General features: G+C 35.7%; 1 protein-coding gene across 2 annotated transcripts in view; it reads right to left on the reverse strand.

Annotated features, from left to right (window-relative positions):
• Positions 1–21,892, reverse strand: part of LOC137619495 (endosome/lysosome-associated apoptosis and autophagy regulator family member 2-like) — a 46,118-nt gene that overhangs the window by 13,340 nt on the left and 10,886 nt on the right. For both annotated transcript variants that reach the window (XM_068349572.1, XM_068349574.1), the window contains exons 2-9: positions 14,694–14,817; positions 13,740–13,938; positions 13,039–13,186; positions 12,324–12,516; positions 7,645–7,883; positions 7,140–7,275; positions 1,104–1,253; positions 629–729 (exon numbers count right to left, since the gene is read on the reverse strand). In XM_068349572.1, the coding sequence (XP_068205673.1) occupies positions 629–729; positions 1,104–1,253; positions 7,140–7,275; positions 7,645–7,883; positions 12,324–12,516; positions 13,039–13,186; positions 13,740–13,938; positions 14,694–14,817 (1,290 nt within the window). The remainder of the gene's footprint in view (positions 1–628; positions 730–1,103; positions 1,254–7,139; positions 7,276–7,644; positions 7,884–12,323; positions 12,517–13,038; positions 13,187–13,739; positions 13,939–14,693; positions 14,818–21,892) is intronic.

A 21,892-nucleotide genomic window follows, 5' to 3' on the forward strand; every position in this document is an offset into this window, starting at 1 on the left:
TCCTGAGGGCTACTTCTAAATTTAAAACAAAATTCTTGAAGTTTTTCAATACAGTAGGTCTCCTATATATGAAAGAGAAGTGTTCCAATAATGTATTCTTACGTTGAAACGTTCCTAAGTAACTCATAACACACTCACTACTCGCCATTGTTACAGTCAGCTGATCTGGCTACAAATGTTTCAAGAATTCCTACAATTGTTTCTACATAATAAAATACTGCTTTTAAACGTTCAAATATTTCTTACGTATTGCGCACACCAATGCTTATCTGAGAAAGATCTCAAGTCCAATGTCCTTATTTAGGGGTCACACTATGGAAATCTTACTTTGCAATATATATATCTAAAGAAAAATGTTTCTGTTCTAATGGTTCTGTATAAGAGCCTTTTCCCTGAAGATTACCCAATTAGCTATTCTGAAAGTGGTTTGTACATGGAAAGAGTGTGACTTCAAAATATTCTTCATACAAATGCTTCAAAAGCACATTCTAGATAAAATAAAAATCGGGAAAATCTTGAAAATATTATTCTACAAGAATATGAAAGTTTATATAACGTTAATAAGCAAAAACAATTGATGAACACCTCAAAATAAATACATATTTCATCGAATTTTCTATAGCTTTACCTTGAGACTCAGCACAAGGTAGGCATCATCTGAATGGCCTCTACCAGAATGGATGTGATCTCCATTAACTTGCCAGCCATCGGATCCGCTGCAGCCAGAGTCTATAAGACAGAAAAAAATGTCATCGCATCAACAACTGCTACAATGATAACAGAATTAACATCAGTGAAACTTAATAAGACCTTAGCAGCCTTTTTCAAATTCAATGACAGAATATTGCAGTGAGTCAGATCCCTAAGATAGATTAGGCGAGATGCAGTGACTTTGAAATAGTTAGGTATGAAATTTGAATTAAACGCCACCCTATGGGAGCGGATCAACTACTCAAAAAAAAAAAAAAAAAAAAAAAAACTTAGCTAAAGCAAAGAGCCCTCCTCAAGTTTTATCTAAACATCTATGATGAATCTTATTTTAAGTCACAAATTACTTGATAGAAAGCATGTGAAAATTACCGTGAATACAAATGGTTACTTACCTTCGGCTGGCATGCATGTGGCAGCCATGTTGGGGGGCATGGATGACCACCATTGATACCGATAGCCATAGTTGGGTGCTGTGCTGGGTGGACAAGCACGACATGGAGAGATGCCATCACTGTGGGTATCCCTTGGACACGTTGTACATCCTGAGGAGGAAAATACTAATGTAATTGTACATGCAAAGAGACCAGAAATTTTCTGGCAAAAAAAAAAAAAAAAAAATATCAATTTGGGCTTTATCGCTGAAGTATGTAGCAATAGGAATGCAAAGAATGAATACAATGGAAAAAGGCAATACTGTCATTAATGAAAAAAATAACAAGCATTGATCAAGTCCTTAAATAACTATGTTTTATTTGTAAACATGACTGATGAATAAAATTGTATCTGCATGAATAGTGTTTCTTTTGACATTTGAATGAAAAAACTTTCATCCAGCAAATATATGGCTAACATTTAATACCTCACTATCCTTCTATAAGAATCTTATGATAAATAAAAAGAAAGTATTTATTTCAGCCGCTATGTAATATAGCCTTTTTATAATGCCTTTCTTTATAATAAAAAGGTTTCAATATTATTGAGTTTTTTTTTAGTTTTTTTTTATCTGATTCGGTTCTCACGTAGTTACTTGGATGCTGTGCTCACACTATGCTCAAGCAATATTTTATAAACTGTATGTAATAAAAAAAAAGTCATCAAACTGAAGAATGATGTACGTTAATCTATATAAAACCTCTTTGTCTTGATAAAATAAAGTTTAACGGGAGTTATGGTGTCACACACACACACACACACACAAACACACACACACACACACACACACACACACACACACACACATATATATATATATATATATATATATATATATATATATATATATATATATATATATATATATACATATATATATATATATATATATATATTATATATACATACATACATACATATATACTGTATATATATATATATATATATATATATATATATATATATATATATATATATATATATATATATATATATATATTGCGAAGAAATGGCTCATAGTAATAGTAGCCAATGGCTGTATAAGTGTGACTGAAAACCCATTTACCTATATATATATATATATATATATATATATATATATATATATATATATATATATATATATATATATATATATATATATGTATATATATATATATATGTATGTATATATATATATATATATATATATATATATATATATATATATATATATATATATATATATATACATCAATCATAAAGTAGAGTAACATTTCAAAGAATGCAAATGAACTCCCTAAATATATAATTTTCACAAAATACACATATATAGCACTTTCATTTATTAAGCACTTAAATATGGTTACACAATGAAGGATGGTAGAAGAGTACATAATTTTTTTCACGCTAACATGCACTGAACCGATCAAAAGAGAGGTTTTAATTATTTGACTTAATGAGAGACACAGCTGATTAATCAAGAACAGAACATTACCTAACCAAAGAACTTTTAGCAAAATTACAAATGTTTTCAAGTAATTTTTATTTTCCTTAATTATACGAAGCTGGAACGGCTGCTTGAACTTTTAACGAGTAGTTAGTAGTGGCTGGTAGGTTGAGTGTAAGCACTGTCCACTCGCCAGATGAAGTAACCTTCACTTTGACCTTGTCCTTAGATTTGCGGGGTGGTTGAGGCAGGCAGTGTAACTTAAAGGACTCAAACCATCATCTTTTGATAAGAGCCTCATCCTTGGGAGGGAGGAAATTCTTATAACTAAACTGACTGGTTTTCTATCATGGAAAATGTTGATGCACTTTGGTCCTCCGGAGGAGTGAATGTCATGACTCTTGTTAGCCTCCTACCTACCTGAGCAGGAACATGTTGCAAGAGTTAGACTAAGTCCTTACCAGGAGACTGGTATGTGGTAGCAGAAGAACTTTTATCAGAAAGGATATGTTGTTTAAATATATGGTCATTATGAGAAATGGGTTTGCTTACATTACTTCCACCCTTAACATCATCAGGGAGGATGAGACTGATACTTCAATACAAAACTTGTAAAGAAGTTACTCAGTCGTGAAGATTACCTCCTCCTAGCATCAGGTCCAGCACATAATGGAACGACTGCTGTACTCCAAGGTGGGGAAGAAGAGGAAAAAAAGCTGGACATAATTACTTCTTCTAGTCTTACATTATAAGCAAAATTTTGGACAAGATGCTTCTTATCCTGTGAGGGAACTAGGTTCACAACATAACTTATTGAGTGGCTACTCCATGACCAAAGATAAGGTTACACAGGGATCTGTGGGAGCACCACTGACAAGATCTTAAAAGCTAGGCCTTGTGGGGTCAGTACCTCTGAAAATGTACGAGTCAAAAGAAACAATGTTCTAGGATATCTCCTTCTTTACCCTTTTGGCATGGGTAAGTGTCTGGTGCTCTACAAAGGGACCTCAGTTCTCTAGGTAATGTTATTGTGTCCTCATAGGATAGAAGAGCAAGTTATTTTGGATCCCATTTATAAAGAAGGAATGGAGGACTTAAATTTGGAGTTGTGCCGGACTAAGCTCTGGATCTTGGGCACTAATTCTAGATCAAAGGAGAAGAAAGCCTTCCATCATCTGAAAATGACTCATGACATCAGAAATATGCATATTCGCAACACCCAGGCCCAGTCTCCTGTGTAGACTTGGTGGATGAACCCTATCTGATGTCCAATTAAGGGTTCTTGCAGAGTCCACTTGAGGGACCTGAAGGACCTTGAGTGACAATCCAAAAGGGACTTGAGTTCCTAGAGAAGGAAGATCATTCATAATTACTAGAAGCCTAGGCTGATCTTCATATGGGGATGTATCTGAGCTCCTCATTATAGACTCTGGTTAAAGGCCGAGTGGCAGCCTTTTACCTCAGAAACTGATAGGCTGACTGATTGATTGATTGATTCTAAGGATTCTGGCATCCTGACATCAAAGTTCATTGACACCGACATCATTTATTATGTATAAAGAATAAACAAATATTCACTTAAAACCATAAAAGCAAAGATGTCATTTTAAAAGTTAAAAAGATTTCAGAAGACCTGCCTCTGAAAAAGATCTAAAAATTCCGCTAGCATAGTACGACACATCATGCCCAAGAATCTTGGCAAGGATGAACCTGCCATCCTCACCTCAAGCCTCAAACAGATATCTATTTCTTAAGTTGCTATGGTTATTCTGAGGCCAACATCATTAACAGACCTGATTAATCTATAAACCAGTTAAACAGCTGGAAAGACTAAGGCATCCTGAAGTAACTGGCGTGGTGAAATGTGATCCAAATGCTGCTGATATTCAAGGAACTGGAGAGCAGTTCTCTGAAAGATGTTTTGAAATTGGAGAGCAGTACTGGTGATTCCGAAAGAGGAAGAAACCTGTCTCCCATGCATGAATGGACCTTGATGACATTTCTGTCATGCTGTCGGCTGCCCAAGCATATTTCTACTTGCCCAATAGCAAAGGGTCTGTTAAACTGTAACCTCTTTGCTTGTAGACATAATTCAAGACGGTGGAGTTGTCCTACTTCAATGTTATCGGGTTTCCTATGAGACCCTGTTGGGAAGTTTGGAATGCTAATAACGTTTCGATTTCCAATAGGTTGGTATGTGTGTGCTTACTTCTGAGACCAGGTACCCAAAGAGTTCTGGCTCCCTAGGTGTTCCACACCCTTCCTTGGATACGACTGTTAGCAGGATCCCTAGAGGTGGGATTATGGAACTCCCTAAAGAATATCTCGTCAATCAACCCTCAAGCCCGATCATCCCACATTTTCTGTAAAAAAAAAAATAAAATCAGAAGGTATGGAAATAATTATCTGGTGACGAATGGCACTTCCAACAACTCTGGAGCAATAGCTGGTACAGGAACCCGTGAAAAACGAGCTTTTCAGTGATGAGAGATGTCTCAGACTACATTGCCACTGTAGAGCTGAAAGTTCTTAGTCATGCAGAGTGGCTACACTACCTTCCTACATTTCCTGATGCGAATGTTTATTGTGTTATCAGAATACTTTTGTCTTCTATCTTCTGCTAGGTCACAAATCTGAGCTTAGCAATTAAACACAATTTTCAGATTGTGGGAAAAGGAAAGCCCACTGTCTCGTCCGTACCCTGAATCATTGCTTCCTTGAGAGACAGGAGAGCTGATCGTCAAGAAATCCTAAGAGGAAAACCTCATATGTGTAGGCATTAGAAGAGGTAAACATGAACATTTGGGAGTGGTAGACTGTAAGGATGTAGAACTGTCTTGAAGACTTTGAATGCATTCTTCTCCCTCATGGTCCTTCGGAACCTAAAGGCTCACAAGTAAGGTCGCTGCCTTCTGTCTGAGAAGACAAAGTCTGGATATTTCTTCTGCAGTTAGAAATTGTCAAATTCTGGATTGAGGGGAAGTATATGACTAATCCCAACCTGTGGTCAAAATAGAAAACTATTTAGGATGGTCTTGGAAGTGGCTTCCATGACAGTAGATTCCAAGCGTTTATCATCCTACATGAGGGTGTGAGTGATTAGCCTCATATGAGACTAAGCATTGGTAGCAGGCATGAAACACCTTTACCACATACCTAAACATATTCTCAGGGAAGGAAGCATTTCTGAGGTCAGAATGTACTAGATTCACCCTCCTCAATGGATAAGTTCTCGGTGCGCACTCAATGACGACTTTTTACAGGGATTCCTTTCCCAAGTGGAACGTTCTTGGTACCACACTGTGTCTCTCATGGGGAAAGAAATGGTAGGAGTCACACGTATGCAATCAATTGGTCTTTCTGGACTAACAGTATTCGATGATGTCCTGTATTTGTTCTTCACCTTGAGGTTACAGCAAAGACTCTAACAAAGATGAGGCAGGGGAGGAGGAAAAACTTAAAATTTGTTTTCTCCAGAATCATGCTCGCAAATGACGACACTCCCATGGGGAAAGAGACCACAACGGCATAGCCAGGTGATACAATATGAGTGGCTTTCCAGTATTGGAAGACTGAAGAAAGTAAATAAGTATTGTCCCTCCTCTTCACACTCTGCCATAGCAGAACTGGTCCTCCAATAGAGCACCAGCGATGTCTAAGGAATATAAACTTCCTTAGGTTCATGTTGTCATCGTTCTTTTTAAGACTACACACACGAGGGATAGAATAGCAACAAACATGTCACCTGACAGGAACAAGTATGTTGGATAACAGAAGGTAGCACCGAAAACAGTCTCACAATTACAGTTATCAGTAAACACTATATATCCTTGGCTTTTTCCATTAACATCTTTTCAACAAGATAATATGCCAGTCCCTTTATTCAATTTGAAAGAAAAAACAAAAGAATAAGACTGCTAGATTAAAAGGCAGCATAGAAGTATGTGTGTACTGAACTGCAGCCAAAGTCTAAGTTAAGGTAACTTCACGTGGCAAAAGGGATGATTCAGTCCTTCACCCACCAACAAATACTAACCACTTTGTTAAAAGTTTAAACGACTGTTCCAGCTTCACTGAAGTCATACTCCTTTTAGAGGACAATGATTTGTGCTCACGTAGGGACAAATCATTGCAGTAATAAATGCTTCCAATATAACTGAACCTTGCACGACCTATTTTTATGTATAAAAGACTTCTGTAATAGTTTATATAATAATATTGTCTAATACCTTCTTTATCCTGTTACATGTAGTAACAAACTTATAGAGCTTGTAGACAATAAAAAATTGCCTGCATTGTCTTGATGGGATAGTTTAATTTCTCTTCATCTCGGTCAGACAGCTCTTAGCTTTTTCAGCTGACTTACTCCCCAATTTTTCGTAGAACAAGAGCTCAACCGTCTTCTTAACTCTGCATCATTTGGAAGATTTCTCATTTGTTATTTTTTTCTTTTTATAAGTTGCAAGAACAATTATGAACACATCACAAAAGTAATAAAAAAATAAGACTTTCGTAACCTCCAACCAGTCATACAGGTATTAAAAGTAATCTTTTATATTCGACTTACCTATTCCTGGAGTGTAATGCATTCCAGGGTTACAAGGAGGGCAAGTCTTTACTTTTCCTGAAGGTGGAAGAGACACAGATCCCTCCATCTGCTCTCGACAGACACGGTTCTCAATCCATTTGTAGATGGCTCTAGTCTGAGAATAGATAAAGTCCTAAAGTAATTTATCAAATCCTCAAGTATATCCTTTTTATAAACAAAAGACTCTCATACCACACGAGTTTCTAATTGTATCATACATTTCACATACTGTACACATTTACATAGATGATAAGTTCCTGAGCTCTATAAAAAGTGATAGACAATAGCAATCAGAAAAACATCCCCTGTTCATGATGTTTTCAAGAACTTATCTACTTAGACAGTTAAATTACTTATATGTAGTTCTAGTTTTAAGCACACAACACGCCATCTATCTATGCCCTTATGATCAAAATAAGGATAACCCCAGTCTATAAAATTAAATTAACCAATCAATCACTGGTAAGTGTAGTAGCTGTCTCACCTGATTATTTTCATCACAAGCCGAGTCAATTTCGTAGTAGTCTTTTGCAGTGCAGGGAGGTCTCTTCAAACACTTAGGAGATCCTTTGGGTGCATACTCCGTTTCCGAATCGCATGGCAAGCACTCTGATGATCCCCTTGCAGCAAATGTTCCTTCTTCACATTCTGTGCATGAATTCGCACCTGGTCCGCTAAATGTACCTTCAGGACAAGGCGTGCATTCCGACGAATGAGCGACACCTATATAACATATGGATAATTGAGTTATAATATTAATATGAAACATGGTCTCACACGCAAACTTGTACAAAATGAGTTAATCTGAGAGATATGAAAAAAAAAACTTCTGAAATATAGAACAAGAGAATATGATTAAGAAAATTGCAGTCAAAAGTAAAAATGTATGTCAAATACAAGGAAACGAGAGATTTCTATCAAATCCAGCCATCTAACATTTTGCACCTCCTTAGATACCCAAAAAATCTAAAAACTATAAAGGAAAGCTAAAGAATCATTGCACTAATGGGGAACATAGAAAATATTTTAAACATGAGATTCTTCCTCAAGGACAAGTAAGCCATAATGAAGTATACGTACTTTGTATAATTATTTGGTGTCTCTGTTCAGGAGATTAATTCCTATTTGGGTGAGTTATCAAAAATGGGATGGTCTTGGTCAATAGATGACTTCTAATTTCATTGACTCATTTTACTCGTAAAGGACGTGACATAGTATATAAATCTGACCGTATATATGCATGTCTGTCTAAACTTTCTGATGATTACGATTTCATGAGCATAAAAACAATGCACTCTATATAAAAAATATTGAGACAATAAGAACTTTAATTATCTTAAACACCTGCCCTCACTGTAATAACGTTATGTTTGTATATCTTTCTATGTAATTTTTGTAATTGTTCTTAAAATACTATAAATGCAACTAAAATATATTCCACTTAAACATAGTTAAAAAAAAATAATCTGTGTAATAAAAAAATATAAATTTGAGGAAATAACATCCACATTTCAATGAATAGTGACAACATAAACATTTTAATCCTTTGTTTTATCTACACCATCCTCTGACAAAAGTTTATCAGTCCAAGTACCAGCCCCATTGCTTATATAGTGAAACCCAACAATGTTAACTCTTCTAATCTTTTTCATAAAAAATGTTCTTTATGAATAGAATAGCCAAATTAGCTTATAAGCGACCTGGGCAATGTTGAGCATTTTTCAGAATTCAAGATGGCTGCCAGTGCCACATTGAAAACTTACTAACTTTCAAGTTTTGATGCTGATGACATAGGGTGACATCTAATGCCTATTTTAAAGAGTTTTAAAAGGTGGAGATTATTTTGAAAATGTTTGGTTATCCGCAATTTTTCCTTATTTCACACCGAGTATTTTCACGGTGTCTAACAACTTCATAATCATAATGGTTACTGGGAAGGGATAATACAAATGTCTTTTCAATACTGTAATACCAGGGAGACTTACTGACATTTAAGACTGTAGATATCTAGATGATCATCTTTACAAGCAAGATGAAAAGAGATGGGGGTTTTTCTACTCTCAAGAAGGGAAGTTTTAGCTCAAAAATAAAGCTATTGTTGTTATGCACGAGAGAGTAAATACAATGAACTGAAAAATAGTGTGTTTATGGTATAACATTAGTATTTCTAAGAGGTTGTTGAAATCAGTGTAGTGATTTTTTGTTTTATGGAAAACAGCATAAAACCACAGTAAGAACCAACAAATGGTGGGTCCAGGTCAGGAATTGTATAATTGTAGAAAGGGGTAACAATATGACCTTTAAACAAATGCTACAGAAATTTTGTGTTGAGAGCCAAGATCCGAGGGCTAATGTGGTGATAGTTATACTCGGTGGTGTAATTCATCCGCATGCTACTGATGCACTGTACCATGTACCATGTCTTGCTATTCCCATTACCCACTCTATCATGAACATTCCTGAGGAAGAAGCACTAAGATCTGTTCTTTCCACTACAGCTGAGAACACGACAAAAAACTCGATCAACTTCAAAACTATACTTTATGCATCTTGCTGCTTCATGCAATGTATAAAGAACACAGTTCCTATCCACAGTTACAACAAACTTTGGTGAAAGGATGTAAGTGTTCTACATTAAAGGTTATGAGTGTATAATTGGATTTGAAAACAACTTTGGGCAGTTATTGAAAATAGTCAAGATCAACACAAACCAAGATCATGACCATATTGAGAAGCAGGCAAGAAAGATCAAGAAAAAAGTTTGGCAAAACATAGGCCTTAAGACTACCATCTTCATGACTTTGCTCATCACAAAGTCGTTGAAAACACCAATGAGATTCCTGAAATTGTGTTTTAGCCTTATAACAGGAGCACAATCACTGACCTTTGTGGTGGCTACAAAAAACATACCTCTCTTAGTCTATCTTTAAAACTTCACCTCAAGTATGTTAACATTTCTATAAGTCAGTGGCTATGTTTGTATCGGAAAATCAGTAAGAATACCACAGGAAACATGTACTGAGATTAGAGATTGGGCTCATATCTAACTGGGCCGACAACTACTATTTTTATATTGCAAAACCCAACGAAATTAAGAGCACCCATGCCATGCTCATGTAGTCCCTCGACATCTGGATAGTATCATTGACAGTAGAAACATTGGGGTGATGCAACTCAAGATTCCTTGACTTGAGAAACATGAAATGTCCTTTCTCAATCAACAATGCTAGAGCAGTACACCAAATTTTCACAGCTAAATCCATCTCACTTACCAGTAAAAATTCTGCCTGTTGAAGTATTGAAACTTACAGTCTGATGCAGTCAGGTTTAGTCAGCAATGATATGCATGGCTTTCCCAAATATATGAGAATGACAGACCAAGTGAGCAGGTAGGCTTTAATGTTCAGCAAGACTGACTGGAAGAACATCCAGCAAACAAAGCCAAGACACTGGTGATTTTCGGACCAATGACTGTCAACTCATTCTGAGCCCATTCTAATCACGATTGTGCATCTTGAAAGGGATCTAGGGTTTCTCGTTTTCTTGGCAATAACTTAAAAAGTACTATAAAGAATGAAGCTAAGATAATGGGCGTCACTGTCAAGGGTAAGGCTATTTATGATAAGGAAATGATGTTCAGCTGACCTATAGTAGTGGCACAGCAATGCAATGTGGAGATAACTGATGATTTCCCCTTTGAGTTGAGTCCAGTATCTCACTTCATTATCAATAAGTACACTTGCTTGACTAGGAGCGACAGGCTTCATTATCTCTGACAAAACTCCATCTCCTCCAGACGTGGTGTTAGTTAATGTTGTTCAGTTACTGTACCACATAGTCTGCCCAGTTTTAAGAACCACTAGAGACCTAGCTGCAAGCATCAACAGTCTTACTTGACTGGTCTATTACCCTCCTTCCGCGAAGAAAATGGTCTTGTTTGACTTCCACAGTAAAGAAAATATAAGTGCTAAAGACCATAAGCTGGCAGGCAAGAAAATAAAGAGCAAGGAAATTTCCACTGACCCTAGTAAAACACTTCAATGCCAAATAGCTGTTCTTCATAATACCAAGAATAAGAATCTACTTAACAATATTCTTTGCGGGGACCACTTTCCACACAACATCTAACTGGTCAATAAACTGGATTGTACAGTCACTCTTACTGAAGCATACATCACCCTCTGCAGCTACATGATGAAAGTCATGATGGATCGCACCCAAATCTTACACACCCTAAGTAATGATAGTTGTGCTGGTTTATTGGATATCATATATGCAGAACAGGCTTTGATATGGTGTCATGCCACCTTAGAAACGGAAAACAGTTAGTGCTCAAATTTCTTGAGAATAACATACCAGGTGTTGATATGGTACTTAAGAGAGCCTGGAGCTACCCAGCCACAGCTCAAGGCAACAGTAGATACCTTTTTCTTACTAGTCTATGGAGAAAAGAGTTGTACGAAAATGAATGATGTGCGGGGTCACTTGTACCTTGGCTGTAAGAAACCTCCATCAATTAAAAATTTACCACCAACTGATGTCATCCTGCAGCAGCATATGCTCAAAGCTCACTTTCAGATGCTATAGTGGAAAGCAGCAGATTAAGAGGACTCCCCATTGAAGCTAAAGATATTGCTAAAGGTGCTTGGGACATTGACGGCTCCATCATTACACTGCCTTTTTCATCAACCCTATCTAATCTTCCAGTGCTCTTGAATATAGTGAGCTGAACTGCCTTCTTGAATCCTGAGAAATGTTCAATACTCTCCAATTAACAACTAAGTTAAACTGGCTTTCCTGTGTATATGGAAAATTATTCCATGAAAGCAATTCAAAATAGTCAACATTGCAGGGACTCAGACTAAATCTACAAAGTCTTATCATTTTATTGACTTTCCTATTGAGTCCTGATTTTCATTTTTATTTTTTTATTTCTTATATAAATGTTTTTTTTTTTTTTTTTTTTTTTTTTTTTTTTTTTTATTTTTTTTTTTTTTTTTTTTTTTTTTCAGTCTCAAACTGTGCACCATGGCTAAGAAGCGGTTATTTTCTTTTACACAATGTTTAAGCCCATCAAATGTAGTTGAAGATTTGCTATGAATAAAGTCAAATTCAGAAATATAGAAAATATATAGATTCTCACTGAAAGTTACCAAAGCTTACCACTTATCTGGATGCTTTTAATAAGCACAGGTTGTATGGAGGCCCTCGCTTCAATTCCAATGGTCTTCCAGTGCAGCACATTCAAGCCCTTGTTCAGCTTGACCGTGATAGTCTTCCACTGTCCGTCGCGCGATGAGTTAGGCCACTTGTAGTTGTCTGCATCGTCAAGGCCTTGGCATTGGTCATCTTGCGCCTACAAAATTCATAATTCATTATATTGTTCATGGTATTCAATTTGGTTGATAAGATAGTTTCATAAGACAGTACTGTACTTTAGTAATAGAATTGTAAAATTCTTATTATCATATATGCACTTAAGAGATATATTCGAAAATTTCCTCAAAAACTGGAGAAATTATTGTAGGAAAATAATTGCACGAATCGATTATTGTATATGTTTACTTGGCAGTGTGTTAAGAGATTAGTCTCATAGACAATCAAAGAATAGATTTTTGGACATAAGTGCATTAAAGAAAAATGAAACAACGCAGTTATAACGACGTAGCAGGTGCAAATTTAGAAAAATAAATAAGCTTTTAAGACTTCAGGTCAAATGTTACATCTGAATACAACTTAAGACGTCACCAAAACGAAGTTCATTCTGGCTAAAAAGCGACACGTAATTTTTGACCATGCCAATGTTGGAAATACATTACCTAATATTTACCATGGAAAACTAGCATTTAAATACCACCAAAAATATGTTTAGACGTACCTGGAACTCGAATATAATATTTTCATCTGGGTACTGGTAAGTGTAGCGCACAGCTCCAGGTTTGACCAGTTTCACAGTGTACCCAAGGACAGCAGCACAAGGTCCTCCCTTGCTGGCGAGGACATCACCACTTGCTTGCCATCCAAACCTGTAGAATATTCATGATGAACAATAACAGAAAATCCACTTATACTATAATCTCTCTCTCTCTCTCTCTCTCTCTCTCTCTCTCTCTCTCTCTCTCTCTCTCTCTCTCTCTCTCTCTCTCTCTCTTTTCAGATACTCAGAATTTACTTGTGAAATCATTCATGAAATAAAAATAGTATTGCCTGCCATATAGAAAACAAGACGTATAATGAAATTTTCTGCAAGAATTCACAATTTGACCACTGAACAAATGTTGACCTTATTCTTAAAAGCTAAGTAAATATATTCCGTACCGAAAGTTAGGAAAGAATATTTTCTTTTTAAAATAAACATAACCTACACAGACGGAATATCAAGGGGCTATCCACCACATACGTATAGAATTTAATGTATAAGACCAGAAAATAAGGCTGGGGAGGCCATTCAGAACCAGTGTGCAGTTGTAGCCTACTATGAAGTTGTTAGGCAGACAGATGAGAGTAAGGAAGCGGGTACAGGGGTAAAGTACGAGTAGAAGGTTGAGTGATGCTACAGCATCACCAGCTCTCACTCACTCATCACAATCAATATCCCCACGGCGTCTCCCAAGACTAAATGCAGACTTGAAGGCTTCCGTGTGCGCACTGAAACCTTTCGGCAGCGTCTTCCAGTTGTCGAAGTGAACGCCTCCCCCGAGACTGTAGGTCCCGTTGGGACAGCGGGAACATTCAAGCTCACTCAGGTCAAAGAACCATCCGGGATCACAGGACACACCTGCAACAATTAGCAACAGGTATTCTATATTCTTAGTTGTTTATCAATATGTATAATAGCCTTCCCATTGATTTATGATTTTTATATTGCATCTTCTTTTACAGTTCCGACACTAGACCAAATAAAGGCATTTTCATGGCAGAAGAAACGATCTTCTGCCATCTTAAAGAGACATTTATATCAGTACTTCTCAGCATTGCTTGGCAGTATGAATATCATACTAATCGACAAGTAAAGTAAGTTATTTCGATTAAACTATACCACATTATTTGAAATTTAGCTTCAAAATATCTAAGATATTGATAACATATAATCGGTGATAAAATTAATAAAAACACACATCACCAAGGGGTTGTTGCTACCCTTAGATAACATGTTCACATTACTCTCCAAGAAGAAACTATATATTAATGGTTGTAATCTCCAATACTAATAAATGCATACTATGCCGTATTTCCTTTTTAAATAATAATAATAATAATAATAATAATAATAATAATAATAATAATAATAATAATAATAATAATAATAATAATAATAATACTGATGATAATCTTAATTAATATATTTTCTCTAAGATGAATGATAGAAAAGCGTAAAAAACTCTTAGAATTTCGTATAAGTAGCTAAAGAGTCTAAATAAAAATAAATTCATCAATAACTCCACATTAACAGAAACCCAATGTGACTTACAATGCATAAAAGGACATATGCGAATCTCAATATTATTTTCGACTTCCTCTCATGATACTTACTACATCCTTCAATGCGAGTCGGGGGAGTGGGCACTCCATCAATGCAGTCTCCGTAGGTGGGCACACTGACCCTCCATCGCCCACCTAATTCATCGCATTCGGTGAACTCATAGTGGAAGTCAGACTGTTGGACGAGAGGAAAAGAATCATTTATTATTCTGACAGAATGGAAAAAAAGGCAAACGATTCACTTGTTTTCTGATCATAGATATAAGACTACTACACAAAAAGCTGCCCTATTTTATTTATACTAGGCAATACAGAACTGAAAACTAATAGGCCTACTCTTTTACGTAAATAAATTAAAGCTAGTCATTATCTGGAAAATATAAAGTAAATTATGAAGGAGAATTACATAAAAAACATGAACAACAGAGTAATGCAATTGAGGAAATATTCTTATATCCAATGTATGAATCCAATTATAGCTAAATACTAACATTTTCTGAAACCTGTAAACAGAATTAGAAGTATATGGGAAAGCATACGCACTCTATGGTAAACTGCTACTGGTGTAAAACATAAAATAAATCTATACGAATATTTTCCCAAAGAAATTATTAGTAATGATAATTTCCATCTCTGTCTCATATCAAAACTTTCGGAAGATGGAACCATGATCTACTTCATAATTTTAAAGCATGAAACAAATAACCAGAGACAGTTTGCTTGTTTTCAAGACCGTGAAAGAAAATAGCCAACAAAACCTGACACGAATTACAATGAGTAACCGAGCTGTCCCATAACATTACCAATATCAGGTTGAAAATGGGAAACATTTCAAAAGGACGAGAAGACATCTGGAGGCAGATAAAAAAAAGGTGCATGTTAGTATATGAGGAATAGGGGTGGAGGGTTTGGGGGTGTGGGGGTAGGGGTAAATGTCACTTGAGTGATATCAGAGGAAATAGGATCGACCTCTTCGTACTCGGGGTGTCTGTGAACGAGCTAGAAGCCTCAGAGCCATGTAAACACATTTAGCTTTGTCGATACTCAGAAGGAATTACAGTGACCTTACTTCTGAACTGCCAATAAACTAACTAATGGTGGTACAAATTATATCTTTTCGCCTTCTTTTGTATCGATGTCTTAGGCACAGATATTTCTGCTGTTACCCAAAACTTGACATCAATTACTTTGTGAAAAAGAAAAAACTCATTTTGACCAGTTCCAGTACTTCTTTGTCGAAGATTTCAAAAATGCCACTGAAAGGTTTACTTCTTGAATTCCGATTACCTTTGTTTTATTGCATTGCCAGTACCTCTATTTATAATTTCATTATTAGCTAATTTACAAAATCGGTTTAAGCATCACAAATCTTTATAGTATATCATACTTTATATTGTCAAATCTACTGTATAAATAACCATCTAAATATATCTTTTCATTATTATTATTATTATTATTATTATTATTATTATTATTATTATTATTATTATTAATTGCTAAGCTACAACCTAGTTGGAAAAGCAGAATGCTATAAGCCCAGGAGCTATAACAGGGAAAATAGCCCAATGAGGAAAGGAAACAGGGAAAAATAAAATATCTTAAGAAGAGTAACAACATCAAAATAAATATCTCCTATATAAACTATTAAGTGTAGTTCTACGCCTAACCGTTTTCGACCTCTAAAAAATCGTTCGACACCAGACTTCATAGTTGTAAATTTTATCGTTAATTTACTTTAGTTCCTCTATTCTATCATTAATTAATATAATGAAAATATACAGACAACTAACCATCTACTAAATTCAGAATATATCATTAAAACCATTACAAAATAATAAAAGAGCTGCATAAATCTTAAGATCTAATGATATCTAGTGAAATTCTATTACTTCTATCAAAAAATAAGCATGTTAAATTATTATGTAAAAGACTGCATATATAACTGTAAGAATACATAATACAGACTTTTGAACTCGCTAGTTTACAGCCTTTTTTTATGAACCAATCCTAATACTTTTACTTCTTTGTAGGGAATGAACCGTCACCAATTCAGAAATTATCTGCGAAATTCTGATAATCTGAGATAAGACTCAGGTGACAAATGATAACGTTAAGTGTCAAGGTGGAGTACACACATCTTATTAGTTCGGTAGTCTTTTGTCTTTATGCCTCAGTCTCTTTTTATCATTTAAAAATGTTAGAGTAAAGCAAATTTTGTTTACATGGGTTCATAATAAATGAGAGAGAGAGAGAGAGAGAGAGAGAGAGAGAGAGAGAGAGAGAGAGAGAGAGAGAGAGAGAGAGAGAGAGAGTAGAAAAAATGCCCATTTTATCCAAATATTGAGAAAATTATAATTTTTGTGGAGAGACTTGGTAGTTGAAAAAGACAAGATTTGAACGTATAAAAAAAAGACAAAATACACGTATCATATATACAAAGTTTTTAAATTTCCTAGGTATTATACATATTAGAAATATTGATTGTATCGTCTACTCTCAAAACCCTTAACCTAAATTGAAGAATTTTCCTTGCAACCATCCCCAAAAATTAAGACGCTTAGTACTAATAAACTTAACCTTTATTTTAAATATCAAGTTGGAAAAATGGTAGTAACAAAACCAGCTGCTTTCATCTTTTACTTGTACAAGAAGATATGTTATTATATTTTTCATATATAAAAATGTATAATACAGTTTTTCAATTATCGATGAAGAATTGATTTGTTTTCTGTGGCACACTCGAATGTTGAAAGCTATACAGCGACTTACTTTGAAAGAATAAAACAGTAGCAAAGCAAGACTCAGTTAAAGATATTTATAGAACCCTCATCTTCAACCCACGATTAGTTGTCCGTTGTCGATTGCTTGGCGAGTGTTACATTGTATTCCTTTGATCTTTAACGCAATGGTATTATTATTATTATTATTATTATTATTATTATTATTATTATTATTATTATTATTATTATTATTATTATTATTATTATTATTATTATTACTTGCTAAGCTGCAACCCTAGTTGGAAAAGCAGGGGCCCAAACAGGGAAAATAGCTCAGTGAGGAAAGGAAAAAAGTAAAAATTGAATATTTTTAGAATAGCAACAACATTAAAATAAATATTTCCTTATACAACCTTATATAAACTATAAAAACTTTAACAAAACAAGAAAAAGACAAATTAAATAGAATAGCGTGCCCGAGTGTACCCTCAAGCAAGAGAGGGATATATACAAAAATATATTAAAATAAGTACTTCAAGCTATAACTGATTGAATTCTTCAAACATAAGTTAAAAATGTCACTTCATAATAGTCAGTTTAAGTAAACAGTGGACTACTATAAGATAAGACAAGAAACCAAACTTATCTGGCACTACGAAACCGCAATCAACCATAAAAAGATATAAATGAAATTAAGAATTCTTAACTGAAAATCGACCTTATCAGTTAACGAGAAATAACAAAATATGCAATACAGTAGTTATATGGCCAATATTTGTTTCAAATGAAACCTATTATAGATTTTCTTGAGGCTATGATCAATATTAATTTAAGATTTTTTGGGATCATAATGACAATAAAAGCATTAGCAATGACGAAGTACCGTGTAATAAAGATAGAAGGCGATAATAACTATTGCTGTTAGAATGTTCGTTACAATAAATGAGAGAAATTTCATTTCCTTGAAAAATTAATATGACTTTACTCATGTCGGTGATAGCTCGTGAGCCACATGATTTAGGATTAGATCAAAAGTAGTCTACTAACAAGGTTCATATCCGAATAAATAGTATTATAAAACAACCATTCCTTTATTATCAAGCCTTTGGAATAGACTACAAAATTAGTTTAAATTAGCTCTGATAGCTGACAAAATCTGAACACGTAAGCTATTCAAGAAAATGTGCTTAAATTTAAAGGATTTTTTATACGTTAATACCTCAATTTACAAATGATCAAAACAAGAAGAATTCTTCGATAGGACAAAACCATGTGAAGGTGTCGTCTGTGTGACAAAATTTATCAGTTCCATTATCTATCTATTTTGAGGCCGACGCCGATGGGATATCCGGTGTTGTGATTGTGTAGCAAAAGACTAATATCCGTTGTATGTGTCTACGTCTTCGTCTTTCTGCGTTGGTTTTATATTCAAAATCTATGTTTCAGTTTCATTTCCATCCTAATACTAATGGTTCTAAATAATGATCATCTGTAAAATGCTAATTAAATATTCAATGCATTCAAACTTTTACGCTATACCCGTGGAGGCTAATAGCCTCAATAATAAATAGATACCCTGTGTTTATAATAATGAATAACGTTCCTTGATTCTCGATTGGGGGATATTGAATTTTCTTAGAATAACAAGGAAATCTATTGTGTGTAAAAACTACTTAAAGGTCAACTAAGAAAAATAAACATATATATATATATATATATATATATATATATATATATATATATATATATATATATATATATATATATATATATATATATATGCCCCCTGTGGCCGCGGGGGCATAAAACAATTAGAATAGCGCCAACGTTATCCCTGCGTGTCGTAAGAGGCGACTAAAAGGGACGGGACGAGGGGGCTGGGAACCCCCTCTCCTGTAAAAAAATCCTATGAGACAGCAACAGAGAGATGGAGCTGGGGGGAGAGTGACTGCTCCCCGCACTCTAGTTTTGGGGTGTTTGAATGTGCGTGGATGTAGTACAATAGAGAGTAAAAGATGTGAGATTGGAAGTATGTTTAGAAGTAGAAGGATGGATGTATTGGCCTTGTGTGAGACAAAGATGAAAGGAAAGGGTGAAGTGATGTTTGGTGAAATGTCTGGTAGAGTGTCTGGGATTGAAAGGGGAAGAGCGAGAGAGGGTGTGGCTTTATTGCTGAGTGAATGGATGACAGGTAAAGTAGTGGAATGGAAGGAGATATCATCTAGGTTAATGTGGGTAAGGGTTAGGTTGGGTAGGGAATGTTGGGCGTTTGTCAGTGCGTATGGGCCAGGTAGTGAGAAAAGTGAAGAAGAGCGGAATGAGTTCTGGAATGAATTAACTAGGTGTGTAGAAGGACTGGGTAGAAGGAATTATGTAGTTGTTATGGGTGACTTAAATGCTAGAGTGGGCGCTGGAGAGGTAGAAGGTGTCATTGGGAAGTATGGCGTACCAGGTGAAAATGAGAGTGGTGAGAGACTGGTAGATATGTGTGTTGAACAAGAGATGGTAATAAGTGCTAGCTTTTTTAAAAAGAAAGATAAAAATAAGTATACATGGGTAAGAGTGGCAAATGGAAGAGTAGTAGAAAGGGCATTAATGGATTATGTGTTGATAACTAAAAGAATGTTTGGAAGATTGAAAGACGTGCACGTGTTTAGGGGTATGGCTAACGGTGTCTGATCATTTTTTGGTGGAAGGAAAATTAGTTGTAGCAAAAGAGTGGGGGAATAGAGTAGGTGGATGTAAAAGGGAGCTAGTGAGGGTTGAAGAGCTAATAAAACCGGGGGTAAAAAGTAAATATCAGGAAAGGTTGAAAATGGCTTATGACGAGGTGAGAGTAAGAGAAACTGGTAATTTAGAGGAGGAGTGGAAGTTAGCAAAAGGAAATTTTGTTGGGATTGCAAGTGATGTATGTGGCAAGAAGGTTGTTGGAGGCAGCATGAGGAAGGGCAGTGAATGGTGGAATGAAGGAGTGAAGGTAAAAGTGGAAGAGAAAAAGAGGGCTTTTGAAGAATGGCTGCAGAGTAATAGTATAGAGAAATATGAAAAATATAGAGAGAAAAATGTGGAAGTAAAGCGCAAGGTACGTGAGGCAAAGAGGGCAGCTGACCTGAGGTGGGGTCAGGGACTGGGTCAGTCATATGAAGAGAATAAGAAGAAGTTTTGGAAAGAAGTGAAGAGAGTAAGAAAGGCCGGTGCAAGAATTGAAGAGACAGTGAAAGATGGAAATGGAAGGTTGTTAAAAGGAGAGGAGGCAAGGAAAAGGTGGGCGGAATATTTTGAAAGTTTGCTGAATGTTGAGGATGATAGGGAGGCAGATATAATTGCTGTTCCAGGTGTTGAGGTGCCAGTGATGGGAGATGAGAATGAGAGAGAGATTACAATCGAGGAAGTGAGGAGAGCACTAGATGAAACGAAAGTAGGAAAAGCATCTGGTATGGATGGTGTGAAAGCTGACATGTTGAAGGAAGGGGGTGTGACTGTACTTGAATGGTTGGTAAGATTATTTAATGTGTGTTTTGTGTTGTCAATGGTACCAGTAGATTGGGTCTGTGCATGTATTGTACCACTATATAAGGGAAAGGGAGATGTGCATGAGTGTTGTAATTCAAGAGGTATTAGTTTGTTGAGTGTAGTTGGAAAAGTGTATGGTAGAGTACTGATTAATAGGATTAAGGATAAAACAGAGAATGCAATCTTGGAAGTACAGGGTGGTTTTAGAAGAGGTAGGGTTTGTATGAATCAGATTTCTACAGTTAGGCAGATATGCGAGAAATATTTAGCAAAAGGTAAGGAGGTGTATGTTGCGTTTATGGATCTGGAGAAAGCGTATGATAGAGTTGATAGGGAAGCAATGTGGAATGTGATGAGGTTATATGGAGTTGGTGGAAGGTTGTTGCAAGCAGTGAAAAGTTTCTACAAAGGTAGTAAAGCATGTGTTAGAAAAGGAAATGAAGTGAGCGATTGGTTTCCGGTGAGAGTGGGGCTGAGACAGGGATGTGTGATGTCGCCGTGGTTGTTTAACTTGTATGTTGATGGAGTGGTGAGAGAGGTGAATGCTCGAGTGCTTGGACGAGGATTAAAACTGGTAGACGAGAATGATCATGAATGGTAGGTAAATCGGTTGTTGTTTGCGGATGATACTGTACTGGTAGCAGACACAGAAGAAAAGCTTGACCGACTAGTGACAGAATTTGGAAGGGTGTGTGAGAGAAGGAAGTTGAGAGTTAATGTGGGTAAGAGTAAGGTTATGAGTTGTACGAGAAGGGAAGGTGGTGCAAGGTTGAATGTGATGTTGAATGGAGAGTTACTTGAGGAGGTGGATCAGTTTAAGTACTTGGGGTCGGTTGTTGCAGCAAATGGTGGAGTGGAAGCAGATGTACGTCAGAGAGTCAATAAAGGTTGCAAAGTGTTGGGGGCAGTTAAGGGAGTAGTAAAAAATAGAGGGTTGGGCATGAATGTAAAGAGAGTTCTATATGAGAAAGTGATTGTACCAACTGTGATGTATGGATTGGAGTTGTGGGGAATGAA

Source organism: Palaemon carinicauda, chromosome 26, assembly GCF_036898095.1.
Source record: "Palaemon carinicauda isolate YSFRI2023 chromosome 26, ASM3689809v2, whole genome shotgun sequence".
NCBI lineage: Eukaryota > Metazoa > Arthropoda > Malacostraca > Decapoda > Palaemonidae > Palaemon > Palaemon carinicauda.